Below are 17,406 nucleotides of genomic sequence, written 5' to 3' on the forward strand. Positions count from 1 at the left end.
ACAGAGAGCATACAGGCTGCAGGGGAAATCTTGTTCAGGGGTGGGAAAAATAGGACTACTTTTCATCTGCATTATAGGATTTTGTTCTGGGACAGGAGACTTTTTTTTCATTCTCCAACCAGAGAAGGACAATAGGGTTGATAAAGGCTGTGGAGCATAAGTCCTGTGAGGAGTAGCTGAGGGAGCTGGGGTTTTTTAGCCTGGAAAAGGGGAGGCTCAGGGGTGACCTTATCACTACAACGACCTGAAAGAAGGATGTAACCTGGTGGGGGTCGGCCTCTTCTCCCAGATAAGTGACAGGATGAGAGGAAATGGCCTCAAGCTGCACCAGATGAGGTTTAGACTGGACCTGAGGGAATTTCTTCACGGAAAGGATGATCAAGATATCGGAAGGGACTGCCCAGGGAGATCCTTGAGTGGGAAGGGGGGCCCCTTCCGTCCTTGAGTGTTTAGACTGGACCTGGCACTTCGATCGCGGTGTAATTGACAAAGAGACGCTCGGTCACAGGTCGGACTCGATGATCTCGGAAATCTTTTCCGACAGAACCGATTCCGTTATTCCCCACTGTTTGGTATTAAGTTCTCCTCCAGGCGGCCGAGGAGAGACCCCGGCCTCAGAAGCCGCAGCTGGTGAAGGGGCGTAGGGAGGGCGGTGTGCGGTGCGGGCTGCGGGCGGCTGCTGCGGGCTGCTGCTGTGGGCTGCTGTGAGCTGCTGCTGCTGCTGCGGGCGGCTGCTGCTGCGGGAGGCTGCTGCTGCGGGAGGCTGCTGCTGCGGGCGGCTGCTGCTGTGGGCGGCTGCAGCTGCGGGCGGGCCCCGCGCCGGCTCCGCCCCGCGCCTGCGACTCCCGGCGGCCCGCGGGGCCCGGGCGGGCGGGGCCTGCGCTCGCTGCGCTGGGGCGGCCGCGGCCGGCGGGGCCTTCCTGCCGCGTCCCTCCCGCAGGCCCGGGATCGCGACACCCCCGTCCCTGTCCCTGTCCCTGTCCCCGCCCCTGTCTATCCCGGCCCGAGCGGCTTCCTCGTTATTTCTGTTTGAATTAATGAAGCGGTCGCGGGCCGTACAGTCCTTGGGTTATTCCTTCCTTTGTGCCCCATAGATTTTTCTCTCAGAGCAACTAAGGAAGGACCATGGGAGTTCAAGGACTTTGGAAGCTGCTTGAATGCACCGGGAGACCCATAAACCCGGAAACGCTGGAAGGGAAAATTCTTGCTGTTGGTATCCTTTAAAAGTAAAGCTGAGGAACCGAAGTTGCATGGGAGATTATTTTAACTGTTTCTCATATTTATAAGTGATTATATTATTATTATTATTAGTAGTAGTAGTAGTATTAGTATTATCATTACATTTAAATTGCCTACATTTTGGTAAGTGGAAGTTTTGCTTTATAAGATGTGAAATATTAAGCTCTTTTATTTTCATCTTTAAAAAAATAGACTTCTTTTTAATGGGTTCCTTATACAAGTGTTTTGACTATAGAATTTTGCACTTTGTAAATACTTGTGCTGCTCTCAGTAGGACTACAAGATGAGGAAGTTTTATACTTATGCATCAGCTTTCCTGTCCTGTATATTTGGTTAAATGCTGGAAAGATGTGGAAGGAAGTTACCTGTCGTTTACCTGTAAAAATAACTGGGGAGGTATTTGCTGTGCTTTTGCTTCCACTTTCCTTTTATGCAGGGCAATAGGGACAATGATTTAGTCTTCTTCCAAGCTCACAGCTATTTTGATTTCTTGGTTTTGATAAGACAACCTTGGAGCCCTGGGCAAAAACCATTCAGTCAAATCTGTGCGCTTTATAGGAACTCCCAATGTGGTGTATGTGTAGAAGAGCACATTTGTTTTCCTCTCAACGGTTCTTTAAGATATCAGTATTTGGTTGAACCAAGCAATAAAGGGAGCCAGAGGTGGTGTTACTGTTCGGAATGCTCACCTGCTCACTCTGTTTCATCGACTCTGCAAGTTACTGTTTTTCCGGATTCGCCCTGTCTTTGTTTTTGATGGAGAGGCACCTCTTCTGAAGAGACAAACCTTGGTAAGTACCTTTGTGAGTTATTGCAATGTGAAAGAGGCTGCTGATGGTAAGCACTCATTTTCAGTTTCCTTCCTGTTGTTCTGCTTATGTTTTTGAAATGTGGGGATGGAGGATTGAAGTCCACTGCTCTGCAGGTGTCCTTTGCAGTCCCAGCCTGAGTTAGCTCTTGGAGCATGCAGCAGCTCTTTAATCTAGGCAGGTTTGATATGCATGGGAGCCAGGCTGCAGAGAAGTGGATGATGGCACAAGGCTGGCTTGTGCTCCAGAATGGGCCTGAATGCAGCTCTTCAGGCATTTGTACCCAGAAGCTGAAAGCTGTTCCTGAGTCCCACAGAGGGAGTGGACATAGATTTAGAGGCTCTGAAAGCTCTGTTCCTCTTGGTGTAGGATGAGTTAGGAGTAACTCATTCAGCACACTGAATTTTGACAGGGGTTCACTGGATGTGCATGTTCAACATCCAGCAAAGTCTTGTTGGTGTTAATCTTATTTTCATAGGCTAAGCGAAGACAAAGAAAGGAAATTGCCATCAATGATTCCAGGAAAACTGCAGAGAAACTCTTGAAAACACTTTTGAAGAGACATGTTATCAAAACTGCTCTTACAGGCAAAAGGCAAGAAAAATTTTTTTTTTCCCCTTGTTTATATGTGACAATAAATCTTTTTGAAGCTGTTAATTGCTGTTTTGTTTTTTCTTTTTTTTTTCCCCTAAGAAATGAAACTTTGCCCAGTATTACACAAGTTCAAAGAGAAGGAATTGATGATATGTATGCATTGCCCGCTTTAGAGGATGAAGAGAAGAATAGGTAGGTAGAATTAAGAAAAATAGCTTAAATTACTTTTAATAAACTTGGGTAAAAGTATAAACCACATTTTTTGATGATGGTGAAAAGCCTTTGACCTATGAGACACTGTAATACATATATATAAAGTATATTTCTTTAATTTATATTGTATTACAGTTTCTTTTTGAATACATAAGCCTCCTAGTTATTTATGGGAAAGCAACAGAAGAAGCTTTCAGCCCACAGATTAAATTTCTACACTGGATTCATGTATAAGGATGAAAGTTCTACCTCAGTCTCTATGGCCGTGTATGTCCATACAATTAAATGGCACTAAATTGTTCAAGCTTGGGTGTGGCAGCTTGATTCTGTTTTGTGTTGACATGTTCAGCAGAGGCAGGATTTGTCTGTACTTGTCACACCTATGGCATCTTCTTAAATAACAATAGGTGAGAATGTGAAGCTGCCCTGTAGGTTACTCTTTGTACATCTGTACTTTTATATACTGCAAATGCTGACCAAATAAGAATTGTGTCATGATCTAAACAGCAGCAGTTGTCTCCTTCTTTTAATTGACATTAGTTTGCCTTCTTACTTTCTGTTGAGATCTTTATGATATGTGTATGTATTTACATATGTATTTATATTTATACACACACACACACACACATATATATATATGTTTGATGCTACAAATTTTTGTGCTTGGCCAGTGAAGGCATGACTAACGTCTTATTGCTTAAAATAGAAACTTTGTTCTCCTGGGTAAATATCTGCACCTTTTGTTTTCTCTTTGTGATTTTTAGCTCAGAGGAGGAGGAAGAAAAAGAATGGCAAATGAGAATGAGCCAAAAAAAGATGTTGCAAGTAAGTGCAACGTAGTTGCCTTGTTACTGAGAACAATCCTCTCATTCACGTGCTATTCTTAAAAGACAAACAAAAAGCTTAGAAAATCCAGTTATTTGAAGATACAGGTCTTATTATAACATTACTTACAAGCAAACAAGTTAATCTTCACTCTAAGAATTCCTATTTATGAGGAAATATCAATGTGATTTCTCCATTAGAATACAGCAGAACAGCAATTCTTGTGGTATCCTTTCTCTTTCTTTTTACTCCTTCCTCTGAACATATGAGAATACATTGGTTTTTGTACCAATATAAGTGAAATGCATGCATTTGTACACATGTATGCATGTAAAAGACAGCATATTAAGAAAAATTCCTGTGCTTCTCCAAATATAAACTGAAGTTGAAGCACTTAAGTCCTTGAGTTTTCACAGATAAATTCTGTATTTGTTTCTAATGTGCTGATCTGATAGAAGGAGAAGAAGAGAAATATATGACCTAAGAACAAGACATAATAAATAATACAAATTTCTCTTCTTTTATCAGTAGAAAAAAAATAGAAAAAAACTCTTGGAAAGACTGTTTATCTTTGAAGTAGTTCTCTTTCAGAAGGGGAACCTCTTGGAAAGGATAAAATCAAAGTAGCTGAGGCTACCTGCTTTAGTGATTTATACTAAGTATCTTGTAGAAAGAGTAAAACTAAGTTTCTCTGTATAGCATGTATGGTGTACTTAACATTTTTTTATTACATAGTAATACATAGTAATTACAAGTTGCTTTTTTCTTGTTTTCTTCACCCTATGGGAAGTAGCAACGAAGTTCTTGTGGTTTTTTTTTATTTTGTTTTGTTTGGAATGAAATTCTAAATATTTTACTCTTTTTATTGTGCTCTGATATAAAATATGTATTGTTTTAAATTTTTATAGGAACAGTTATGTGAAAACCCTTATTCTGTAGATATTGAATCAGAAGATTTCCACAAACTGCCTCCGGAAATAAAACATGAGATCTTGACTGATATTAAAGAAATTACAAAGCGAAGAAGAACCTTATTTGAAGCAATGCCAGAGGTAATGTTTAAAATGGCTTTCAAGGCATTGGAATGGAGCTATTGCCATTAATGCAAATGGAGAGAGAGTACTAGATCTGGAAAGCTTTGCACCCTGGACTATTTAATAAGAGATGTTACCTTGAGGAGAAAAAAAATCCAATGAGATAATGTCTCTTAACAGCCTTATGTCTTGATTTCCACTAAAATTAGCAGAGCTAATTTTAAGATGTTAAAAATCATGCTGTGTTTCATGCCTCATCAGCATTATGCCCAAGATTGCATAACATGCTACTGGTGTGGATGAACCAGGCAGAATGAACGCAGCTTGGATTCCAAACCCTGAGGTTGTTGGAGGAGCTGGCAGCTGGGAAAAGGCTTTTGTTACTTAGGCAGATGTGCTGAAGCTGTTCAGACACAAAAGGGGAATCCTATAGTGTCACTTCTACAGTGAGGTTTTGAAAATACAGTGTACGTCAGATCAAATGGTTGCTTATGTCCAAATGTAAGCTAAGAACCATCATTTTAAAATTATTCACATGTGGATTCTCTTTTAATTGCTTTTTTTCTTGAGATGAGGGTGAGCTCTGATAGCCAAAATTGAGATATCATGTTCTCCAGCACTCAGAACTACTGGTACCTTTCAGAATTGTATGTTGCCAGGATAGTATTGCTATTGCTTGGAAGTGCAGCAGCCTGTGAAAGACAAATGTTAGCTGCTTAAAGGAGCTCTTGAAAGAACTTCCACACTCTTCCAGAACGTGGGAAATGAATTTGCCTTAAAGGGGTGTTTTATTTCAATTGATTTGTTTGTTTTGTTTTGTTTTTTGTTTTGTTTTTTTGAGGACTCCAATGACTTTTCCCAGTACCAGCTCAGGGGTTTGCTTAAAAAAAGCAGCCTCAATCGGTGCATAGAAAATGTAGAAAAAGAAATGAATCAACAGCACTCGGGTGAAATCCAAACACAATATGAAAATGAAGGTGGTTTTGTGAAAGAAGTGGAATCAAGGAAGGTGGTCTCTGAAGAGACTTCTCACTATATTCTGATAAAGGGTATGTCAGGTCTTAATTTTGTAAAACCTATTGTTTGGAGTGTGCACTCTGGCACACTTAAAACTGGCAGTTTTAAGAGAAACCTGAATATTGTTTATTGGTGCATGTAGCCAGTACTTTGTATGAAATGTGCATTACTGTTCTATGCCATTAGTTGTGATATGTAAACCTGTAGAAAAGTGGTTTAATAATCTTTTTGTAATGAAGTTGATTATGTAAAATGGAATGTTATTGTAAAGCAGTATTTTTCCACACAAAACTTTATTTCAGGTATTCAAGCAAGAGAAGCTATGAGTAGAGACTTGGAAACTACTGCAGGACCCTCATCAAAAATGCATGAATTGACTAAATGTCCTACTAAATTAAATAAAATCAGTGAATCTCCTGCTGATGCAAAGCTGTCTGCATCTGACAAGATGCAGCCAGAGGAAGGTGACAAGGTGGTGGCAGCACCCCCCTCTCCTCGGACTTTGCTTGCTATCCAGGCAGCCATGGTGGAAAGCAGCTCAGAAGAAGAGCTGGATGCAGGACAATTGAACGTGGACCAATTTGTGTCAGAGGAAGGCAGTGTGTCTCCAAGGTCACTGTGGGCAATTCAGCAAGCTCTGAGTGAAGATGATAAAGGGGAGGAAGTTGTTACTGCTACAACTGATGGAATGCTGTCAGAAAGACCAGAAGGGAAGGATTTTCTGCCTAGTAGCTCAGATGAGGAGCAGATTCCTGAAGTTAAGGAGGAAAAAAACATTCCTACAGCTACAATTCATTCATCAATCCAAGTAACTACAAAAGATGCTGAATTTAAACAGAAGTGTCAGGAGTTGGAAAAAAGTCATGTTACACCCAAAGACACTGGGATATTCAGAGATGAGAGTTATTCTGCTATTGAAAATACTAGAAAAGGCAAAGAAGATATAGAAAAAGATGAAAATGATTCAGAAAATCATAATGCACCCAAGGACACCAGTATATCCATAGCTGAAGCTTATATTGACAATACTATAAAAGACACAGAAGATGTAGACAAGGAAGAAAATGGTTCCAAAAATCATGTTTCACCAAATGATACCAGTAGATCCAGAACTGAAAATTACTCTCATATTAACAATACTAGAAAAGACAAAGGAGACTTAGACAAAGAAAAAAATGGTTCCAAAATGGACTCAGAGTCTCTGGGAGATAAAGATATGAATTTGTGTTTGCAGAAGCCAAGCTGTTCCCCTGTGCAAACTAGTATAAATGCTTTGATTCATGCTGAAACAACAGACCTTTCTAAAAATGAGAAAAACTTGAAAATTTCTGAAAATAAACAGGAATTAATTTCACAATCAGACAAGAATGTATCTGAGGATATTAGATCTTCTCCAGAAACAAGAGATCCTGAGGAGGAAAGAGAAGGGATATCACAGTCTGAAGACAGTGATTCTGATGGTATGTGCTTTTTGATTATGTAAAAGCATAAGAAAATAGGACAATATTGTATTTGTAGTCAGTTGAAAGTAACCTTTTCTCTTAGTAATAAATGTTTAAAAATGCATCCACTCCCACATAATAGGAGGCAGGAAGAAAATCTGAGCTGTGTTTTTCCCCTTGGTGTCATATTTTGTCATTGAAACCTGAGTATAGAATATGAAAGTCAGGGAAGCCTGTTGTGTACATTGAATTTAACTGATGTATTAACGAGTCAGCCACTTGGTTTATGTAATTTCACAATCTTTATACTTATCTGCTGCATATAGAAAAAAAAAGTCACTGCCCAAGGTTTGCAAGTCTCTGTTTTCCTTTGATAGGAAGCTTTATTGAAGTGGATGCTGAGGTCAGTAATGAGGCTAAGCTTCCTGCTAAATATGATGAAGAAATGAGTGATGAACCAACACTTCCAGAAGTGGAGACAGACCGACCTGGTGCTGTTACACTGGACATGCTGAAGGACTCTGATGGGGTCCAGTTGGGAAACACTCAGAATGTTGAAAGAGAAGCTGATGGTAAAGATGCAGTGGATGAGTGGCAAGACATCAGTTTGGTAACTCATTGTTTCTTGTTTTGGCCTTGTAATGTAGTGCTTTGCCTCCAAATAGTTGTTAAGGAAAACTATTGAACAGCTTCTTATTGTTTCATTGCTTTTTCACATAGGTATCTAATTGTATGGGAACTGGTCTTTCTTTAAAGGTGGTTAATCATAATCTCCCTAAAATTAAAGGAAAACTTCAAGGTTTTAGCAAATTCATGACTAGACTGTCTCTGGTCTTAAAATTTGCTGCAGTAGAGAAGCTGTAACAACTTCCTAGTGTGAATTAAAGGAACATATACTACTAGGATAATTGTAGTTGGAGACTTTGTGCTTTACTTTACTAAGTGTACCTGAATTGTTGAAATAATAAAAAATCTTGATTTATATTTTCAGGAAGAACTAGAAGAATTGGAAAAGAACCTTTCTGCTGAGCAGAATACACTTCAGTCTCAAAAACAGCAGCAGGAACGTGTTGCTGCTTCTGTAACGGGACAGATGTTCTTGGAAAGCCAGGTAGTATTTGTTGAGTCAATTTGATTTGTTTCTCTCCTTCACCCCAGTCATTTACTCAAAAGCTGTTAGTAATTTTGCTTAGTTATAGGTCACCTTTTTTCTCCTCTTAGGAGGTTGTTTTCTTCAGTTTGCTTGATTTAGAATATTGAAAGTGTTGAGGTAAGTAAGTGTAATAACATTATAAAATAATGGTATGGTTACAGATAAATCAGTATGTCTTTTGAGCACCAGCTTTTAAATGTTGGGCCAGTTTGATCTTGAACTGTTTTTGTGAAAAGTGCAAAATGAACAAAAAATATTAGGAAGCTATGTTCAGCAGCAAAGAATTGATGCAGTCTGTGTATTAGGTAAGCAGTGATTTCCCCTAGTGATTAAAAGGTTAAAAAAATTACAAGAAATCTGTATAGCTTGTGCCCTGAGTAAGCAGTTTGAAGGAATCTCACCAGTAATGCCTGAATAAGCCTGTTACTTCTGTGCCAGTGTTTCAAGGTTTAATACAATGTATTTGGGTTAACAAACCCATAATACAGTAGCCTAGTGATACTGTCTGTGATGTAATTAACTTCTGCTAACAAATAAATTCTGAGAGATAAGTAAATGCTCCTATTTTTTTTTTCTTAATGGGACCGTTTAAGTAGTTTTAAAATGATACTTAAACTTGGTTAAATATTTGCACATACTTGCTTCTTCAGGTGATTTTTTTAAAGGGCAATAGATTGCCTTTGTAGTATTATGTGCCATGTAATCATATGGCACACCATTATGGTTGTAAGTCTTTTGATCTTGTGCTTTTATTCTTAATTACAGTAAAAATTTAAAGTCTTGAGACTGTTTCTGTCAAGCTTCAAAAGCCATCTGAGTGAGGAACATAATCTTCAGCTGTGTAACTGGGACAAACCTGTAAACTTACTTAGTGTATGTGGAATATTTAACTGAAGTTGTGTAATGTATCCCATAAAAGCAAAAATGCATCAAAATAGAGGTATATCAAAACACTCTTCTTGGAATGAGTAGTCTTCCCACTGTTTCCTGCTTGATATGAATGTTTCTCATATGTTTTCATACTATTTTCTTAGGTGAAGAAATGACCAAATATTTTTTTTAATATGATTTTTTAAATTTTACTTTTTGTATTTAATCTGCCTGCATCTTTCTGTCCTGCAGCCCACATAATTGTAATGCATGGAGTTTTCTCCTTGCTGTGCAAAACAATACTTAAGTATACTTGTGTAATTAAGATGGCAGGTTCTCAAACTGTGTGGGAAAAGTGTGCTCAAGTAGTGCTTGACTTATATGGCACTGTCTGCCTGAGAGGAATTGAGTGGGGATTCTCCCTTGACTTAACCGAGCTTGGCACTTTTTACCGGAAGTTTAAGGTTTGTAGTCAAATAATAAATAACTCCAAGTGTGAATCCAGCAGTTCTGAGTCAAGCAGAAGTGTATCAGAAGTTAACTCTTTAGATGAATTAACTGTTTTCCTTCCATCCTGCAGGAGCTGCTCCGTCTGTTTGGCATTCCATACATCGAAGCTCCGATGGAGGCAGAGGCACAGTGCGCTGTGTTGGACCTTACTGACCAGACCTCTGGGACAATCACCGATGACAGTGATGTTTGGTTGTTTGGTGCACGACATGTTTATAAAAACTTCTTCAGTCAGAACAAATACATAGAATATTATCAGTATGTTGACTTTCAGAACCAGCTAGGTAAGCTTCAGGTATTGATTTGTTAAACACCATCTTTAATGAGACAGCTCTGTCATCTGTCCCTTTTTTTTTTGTTTACAGAATTTTGTGTGTCTGCTCTTTGGAGAGTTTCTAAAGCCATTCAGTTAGGTTGCTATTTTACTGCCAGATGACCCCCACTGACTTTGCAGACCAACCTGCATTTAATATACTGACTCAGTGTAATGATCACCAAGGCTGGAGATACGAACTATTATACCAGTTTCTGGGCAAATGTTAGCGTGACTTTTCTGATGTGTTGGGAAAATTATATTCTGATGTCATCAGAATTTTAGTCTTCTGGAAATAGAAGTTGGTTTTGGACATACTGAGATGTAATATATTAAAAGAGGATCTGGAATATGTGTAACACATTTATCATATAGTTTACACTGAAAAATATTTTTTTTCTCTCTGGTTGCTCTTGAGCTAGTCTAATCAAATTGTTGCCGATTTTGTTGAACAACTAAGCTTCAGTGTCACATAGAGTATTAGGCAAAATGTGAACCAATTTCAGCTTGTTACTATGTCTTGAGCAGAACTCTTTTAAAATCAGGTTTGACATTTTCAATTTGAGAGGCTATAGACTTTGAAATAGTAGCATGTAAAATTTTGGTCCATTTTTATGTGGTGAAAAATGTAGCTCTGGTTTCTTCCAGCAAATTGAATGAAATATTTTTCCGCTACTTCAGTATGCTACTGTAGCTTAATTGGAAAGGGTTGCTGTAAAAGCATGTCTATGATTTTTTACTGATTTTGATGATAAGCCAAATATATATATGTATGTTTATTTATTTATTTATTGGGAATTAATAGTCATCATCAGTCTTTGTCACATTCCTCTGTAGTCTCATGCTTTTCCTTTCCCATGCATTGCAGAAATTCTTCTATCTTGACACTGATGGATATCATGGCTAGCATAATGATGGTCTTGCTTTGTGTGTTTAGACTCTCATCCCTCCTTTTCTGCATGGTATTTAAAAAAAAGTTTTTTTTCAAATCTACACTCTTGAAGCTGGTCACTAAAAATCAGTCTGGCTGCCTCAGACCTTATAGCCTATCGAACAGAAGTGGCCAGTCAGCTGAGTTCTTTCTTCTTTCTGGCTGTCTCACAGGCTCTTCTGATCTACTTAGTAACTGTACCAGCACAGAGCAAAAGGCTCCCAGTTGAGGAACACTTGTAGGAATCAGAGGCATTGGTATTATGGATTATAATTGAAACAGAATGTTTTTATTTGATTCTGGCATTACTCAATTCAGGTCAGCAGTAGATGAGAACAGGACAGTAATTGGATGTAATAAATATAAAAACAGTATCTTTTAACAACCCTGAATTTTGAAATTACAGAATCACAGAATTATTTAGGTTGGAAAAGACCTCTGAGTTCATCAAGTCCAATGTTTGTCTGATCACCACCTTGTCACCTAGACCATGGCACTGAGAGCCACATCCAGTTGTTTCTTGAACACTTCCAGAGATTGTGCAGTGAGCTGGTGGAGTCACCATCCATTCTAATGTTTAACAGTCATTTCCATTAAAAGGTCCTCCTGATGTCCATTGTAACATTTTCACTTTGGCAAGATACATTTGCCAAATTAACACAATTGTTGGTGCTTGAGCTAGCAGGAGTATATTGATACTGCTCCAGAACATAACTTAGCAAATTCTGATGTAGAATTAAATATAATTTTATGGAGTTAATACCTTTGTGTTCCTTTCAGTTTTTGCCTTTCTGATAACATTTTTTATTTTGTGAGGTAATACATGCTGAATCCATACACTTTCTTTTTCAGGGTTGGATAGAAGCAAGCTGATTAATTTGGCATACTTGCTTGGAAGTGACTACACTGAGGGCATCCCAAATGTTGGCTTTGTAACAGCGATGGAGATTTTAAATGAATTTCCTGGGCATGGCTTGGAACCTCTCTTAAAATTCGCGTATGCTTTATTGGGATTTACTTTTTTTGTATCTCCATATTGTGATTATTAATAAATATGCTTTTCTGATTCTTAAGAAAAACATATGACCATCACTGACCATCATTGATGGCTGTAAAACATGACTCCATAATGTCACTATTTGGAATGACAGGAAGATAAGGTGGTGAGCTGATACAGCAATCACAGTGACACAAATAAAGACAGCAGAATAGCTGTAAAATTGTGCATCTGCCTCAGAGTTTATTGGAGAGCTGGGTCCATAGTAGAACAGAGGTTCATTCTCCCTGGGTTGGTGAGAGGTTGCTGTATCTTGCTCATAGAGAAAGGGGACTTGATTGAGGATTGGATGACTTGGAAGGAGACAGGCAGGTAGGGTGTGAGCAAGAAAAAGATTTGAAGAGGGCCAATCAGCTGTATTGGCAATGGCAAGGATGGTTAGAAGTATTTTTTTTTCTCTTTCTTTTCCCTTGCATACCAAAAAACCTCCAAAAATTATTGTTGTGTGTGGAACATTTTCTGCAAGTGAGGCTGAAGTTGGGGCCTTTTGTTTAGCAGCTTATGGGGAATCCAGGAATTTTCTACCTTGGCTTACAATAACTGCATTTAATGTGTATGTTTTGTCTTTTCTAAGATTTTTTGTCCCTTTGGCCATCTTTCATTTGGACATTTTCTATATCATCTCTTGTAGTAACTGAAGTAGGGAGACTAAGGGTATTGAAATTAGCATGGTGACTCTTGATATTTCAAATTTTATTTTATGAGGCAAATTAATAATTTTCTCTGTTTTTCAGTGAGTGGTGGAATGAGGCTCAGAAGAATAAGAAAGTGAGGCCTAATCCACATGACACCAGAGTCAAGAAGAAACTGCGGGAGCTTCAGCTTTATTCAGGTTTCCCAAATCCTGCAGTGGCAGAAGCATACCTGAAGCCTGTGGTGGATGAGTCAAGGGGTTCATTCATCTGGGGAAAGCCTGATATAGAGCAGATCAGAGAATATCCTTTTATTTGTTAGGTGAAAGTACTCAGAGTTCATAAGGAGTCAGTAATGGAGTATCAAGTTCTTTGTTGTGAGGGGCCCCAAGCCCTATCTGCATATGCTCCCCTAAAATGAGACCACCTCTGGAACAGAAGGGAATGCTGCCATGTATATGTGGCAGTTAGGGCTGCTCTACCCTCCTGAGAGAGTGAGGAGTGGGCTGTCTGACTTTGCATGCAGAGAGAATCTCGTAGGTGAACTGACTAGTTTGTTGTGATATGATATTTCTGTAACTGTCCTGTGCCCATTTCTCCTCTTGAAGTGGGATTGTTTGCACATTCCCTCTGTACGTTTGTCATTTTTCACAAGTAAGTCTTGAAATCTAGCAGAAATGGTGTTTCAATTTGTACTTTATCCCTAGTTATTCCCTGCATTTCTTCCAGTAATGTCTGCTTTTTGCTTCAGTTGCTGTCTGAGCTGCAGCAAACTATTGAAAAGTAGATGGCAATAAATGCTGAACTAATAGTGTTTTAAACAGTAAATAAAACTTCCTGTTGGTGCAAGTGTAAAAATAAGGTTTATTTATAGGCATTTTGTGTTATGGCAATTCCTTTTAGCCAGAATGAGTTCTGTCTTCACTGAGACATGCTTTGGGCAACGTTGATATTGGAGAAAAAGTTCTGCAACTAATGGAAATGGAGCAGCATGATTGTGATATGTTGTTTTAACCAAGAGTCTTTTGCCTGATTTTGTAGTAGAAAAAGCTTTGAAGAGGAGCAACTTTCCTCCAGACATTATTTACTTCAGGAATTTTCATTTTATGTGTTTACAAAATACCAGTAGTAACCATTTTGTAAAGTTCCTTAACTTTCTGTACATTCTGCAAGGATCACTTTGGCTGGACTAGGACAAAGATAGATGGAATCCTTTTGCCTGTGATGAAACAACTGAACTTGCAGCAGGTGAAAGTCTACCTGTAGTGTGGGGGTAACTGGAAAATTGTGAAAGAAGCATTTTAAAAGAACAGCAAGGCTTTGAAGTAAAATATCTTTCTCAGAAGCTGGGCTATAGTTTTTAATCTTTTCTATGTATTTAATTTTTTCTAATTCACTAAGCTTGCTTCTCTGTTTCATTTCTGTATGACTTGAGTGTGCTGTGAGGGAATCTGCATAATTTCAGACAAGTTTCAAGCTTCCTTTGCCTATCAAGCACCTATCTCAAGTCCAGGTTGCTGTTTTTTCTGGAAACAGTCAAGTTAGCAGGTATCTTAAGCAACTTCAGTACTTCTAGAAGAGAGTGTTCTATAAACACTTTATAGAGTATATATAAAAGTGCCCTTGAGATTTTGGTGGAGTGATACTCCATTTGATGCTATCCACATCTTTTGAGGATGAACTGTTGAGCAAATGCCCATCAGTAATATTATTCTAATTTCCAAGTAAATGTTCGTTCAACTTTATTAACATGTGGAAGTGAATGCCCGCTGTGGTAACTGTCAAAGTAGGTTGTAAAGTTGATCAGCAGTGTCCGATTATTTTTTCCTTTTGCCATAGACAAGATAGATACATTGTCTAAACCAGTGTTCTAGGTTCTCTGTATCACTGAGTGGAGTAAGGCCCCATAGTTACATACATTTACTTTCAGATTGACTGGAATATCCTTTGGAAGTGTCTGTCTCTCTTAGACAATGTTAGGGAAAAAGCAGAGAGCTGGCTTAGCCCATAGCAAAAAGCCTAGCTGTGGTTGAATAGCACAAATCCACACTGTGTGACGACTGTTGGTTCTGCTTTTCAGTCTTTATACTGTAGCAGCATGTGGTGCAATGAACTTGAGTCAAAAGCCTATGTGTTCTTGCACTTGGAAGCACAAATGCAAAGTGCACTTACAGCATTTACTTAGTAAACATTCTGCTTTAACAGCTGGAAGCTAAGGGTATGTTTGTAAGGACGTACTTAAGAGCACTACAGAAATTCTCTGTATTAGGGTTGACAATAGCAACATATGTCTAATCACCAGCAGCACAATATTTATGAAATCTCACTGGAGTTTGCTAATTACTAATTTCTGTAAAGATTCTTGTTGCTAATTTATTGTAAAGTATAAGTATTACTATAATGATGCATCTTACTGTTCACATCTACATGCATATGTATTAATTTCATTACTCCTTTTTCCTGCTTTAGTTTCAGATGTTTTATAATTTAGCTAACAACTGAATTCTCATTACAAAAACATTCAACTGTGTTTCTGTTTTATTTTTGACAGACTCAGCTTCGAATTGATTCATTCTTCAGACTAGAACAGCATGAAAAACAAGCTATTAAGAGTCAGAGACTGCGCAGAGCTGTGACTTGTCTGAAGAGAAAGGAAAAGGAAACAGATGATGAAGTTCAGGAGGACACTGCTGGCACAGAAATGGAACTTAAACAGCCTGGGAAAAGGAAAGGTGAAGGTACCACAGGCCCTGCAAATCAAGCTGCAGCAAGAAAAGCACAGAGTGGAAAGAGAAGAAAACATTCAGATTCCAGAAAAGAATTTTTATATGGAGGTGGTTTTGTTGGAAATTTGCATCTTTCAGAAACTTCTAGTGACTCCTCAGTGGAGGAATCCAAAGGCAGAGATTTAGGCAAGAGCAAAAGGAAGAAAAACTTGTCTGCAACAGGGACAGCAGACCATAAAGAGAAAAAAGGGCACAGTAGCTCAAGTGATGAGGATGAAGACCTGGGAAATGTAGTCATGGTGACTGCCAAACCTGTGTTTGAAGGCAGAAAAAAGAAATCACGTGGCAAGAGAGGAATAAGAAAGAAAATATCTTAAAAAATATTTAAAAAGACTGTGATTTTTCTGACTTGAGCTTTGTAAATATTCTAATGAATTCTTTATAAAATGTAATAAATTATCTCTATTTGTAATGCATTTTGTCACATGTTTTCTGTCCAGAACTTAAATAGAAATAATTCTAAACAATGAAAACACTAATTTTAGCACATTTACTCAGAAAGACCTACATTGCACTTGGTAGAAGTTTTCAGGCTTCAGATTTTAAAATTGAGCCAAAACATGTTGTTAATTTATCTTCATTCTAATTGATTTGATAGAGCTGTTAAAATCACCTGCAATCTGTTGCTTCTTAACTTCAGATTGGAATGAAATTATGAAAATTGCTTGTGTTATTTCTAGGTGTTGCAAAAAGTAAAATAGGTTCAATTTTTTTTGCTTTTCTTCTTCCATTCCCTAAGCTTGTCTTGAAAGTTTTGTACCCAAGGTAATATTGTTTATTGAAGAGAGATGATGCAAACACTAAAAAAATCTCAAGGAAAAACATACAGTACAGCAAGTCCCTCTATAATCTAATATGCATTAATTGTTTATGTTCTGAATGTTTCTAGGTTTGGAGTTACATGGCTGTGTCCAAAGACAATATTGTTTGCAAAGGTGATTTTCAGAGGTATCTACTGATTGCAGCATTCACAGTGGATTAATTTGTGTGTGGAGATGTGAAGCTCAGAGTTCTCACATGCTGCTCTCCTCTGAATGTAGAATTTATTTCCAGCTCCTGGGTATTAAGGAAGAAAAGTACAACATTCTACCCATCTTACTTGTGATCTTACGTTTAATTTTAATATTTCTTTCCTTTTTTTTTTTTCTTTTTGTCTTCTCATTCGATATTTCTACTGCATTTCTCATTGTTTCATCCAATGTTGGAAATCCAAGTCCATAAGCTAGTTTTTTATGCCTCCTCTGAATGGATGAGAGGCTGAGGTGAACTGGGTGGGATTTGGCCCTTGCAATTGCAAGGAGTCTAACACTTCATGTACAGTTTATACTGGGCAAAAATCATCCCTTTTGATACTACTTTTCTAAAAGATTACAACATTTTAAGCAAATTCTCAGTCTGTCCAGCCAGTTTACAGCACTACTTTATAAATCACTCATTAGCATTACTGAATTTTACTTTAAAACTGTGTATCAGGTTCTGGTGAGTTTTTTATAAATGTAGAAGAGCTCTCTTTAATTTCTTGTGCTAGCTATGGTACAGAGACTCTCCCTTCTCTGCAGGTCTTGTTTAGTATTTAGGTACAATAATTTATTATCTTTTGGTAATGCCTAGAACACCCAGTTGAGGTTGAAGTCTAATTTGTCTAAAAAATGTGTAAAGTGAGAGATGGCTCCTGTCCTGAATTGATTACAGCCTAAAAAAGAGAAGTCTTAGACACCTGTATTTGCTCCCACGACAGTGTTTGTGATCTGATGAGTGAATGGACATCTTGGATGTGGAGGAGTGGTGTGCTTGTGTTTATACAGGCTGACAGCTGTGCCCTGGGTTAGGATTTTGGGGTTGTGTGCCTTGCTGCAGCTCTGCATTCCACCGGGAGCGTGCATTCCTCTGCCGCAGCTGCAGAAGCACCCGCGCCCCTTGCTAAATTTGACTTGGTAAGGTCCGAACAATGACTTTGCGCTCTTGGGTTACTTTTTAGTAA

General features: G+C 38.4%; 1 protein-coding gene across 1 annotated transcript; it reads left to right on the forward strand.

Annotated features, from left to right (window-relative positions):
- Positions 1 to 847: 847 nt before the first annotated feature.
- Positions 848 to 15,837, forward strand: ERCC5 (ERCC excision repair 5, endonuclease). Its single transcript, XM_056516397.1, has 15 exons — positions 848 to 1,213; positions 1,861 to 2,030; positions 2,527 to 2,642; positions 2,742 to 2,834; positions 3,620 to 3,680; positions 4,589 to 4,732; positions 5,556 to 5,763; positions 6,034 to 7,191; positions 7,551 to 7,783; positions 8,165 to 8,284; positions 9,777 to 9,990; positions 11,803 to 11,947; positions 12,742 to 12,942; positions 13,803 to 13,887; positions 15,191 to 15,837. Exons 1-15 carry the CDS (start codon positions 1,126 to 1,128, stop codon positions 15,740 to 15,742), a joined length of 3,588 nt encoding a protein of 1,195 aa, XP_056372372.1. The 5' UTR covers positions 848 to 1,125; the 3' UTR covers positions 15,743 to 15,837.
- The last annotated feature ends 1,569 nt before the right edge of the window (positions 15,838 to 17,406 follow it).

Source organism: Oenanthe melanoleuca, chromosome 1 (assembly GCF_029582105.1).
Source record: "Oenanthe melanoleuca isolate GR-GAL-2019-014 chromosome 1, OMel1.0, whole genome shotgun sequence".
Classification (NCBI taxonomy): Eukaryota; Metazoa; Chordata; class Aves; order Passeriformes; family Muscicapidae; genus Oenanthe; species Oenanthe melanoleuca.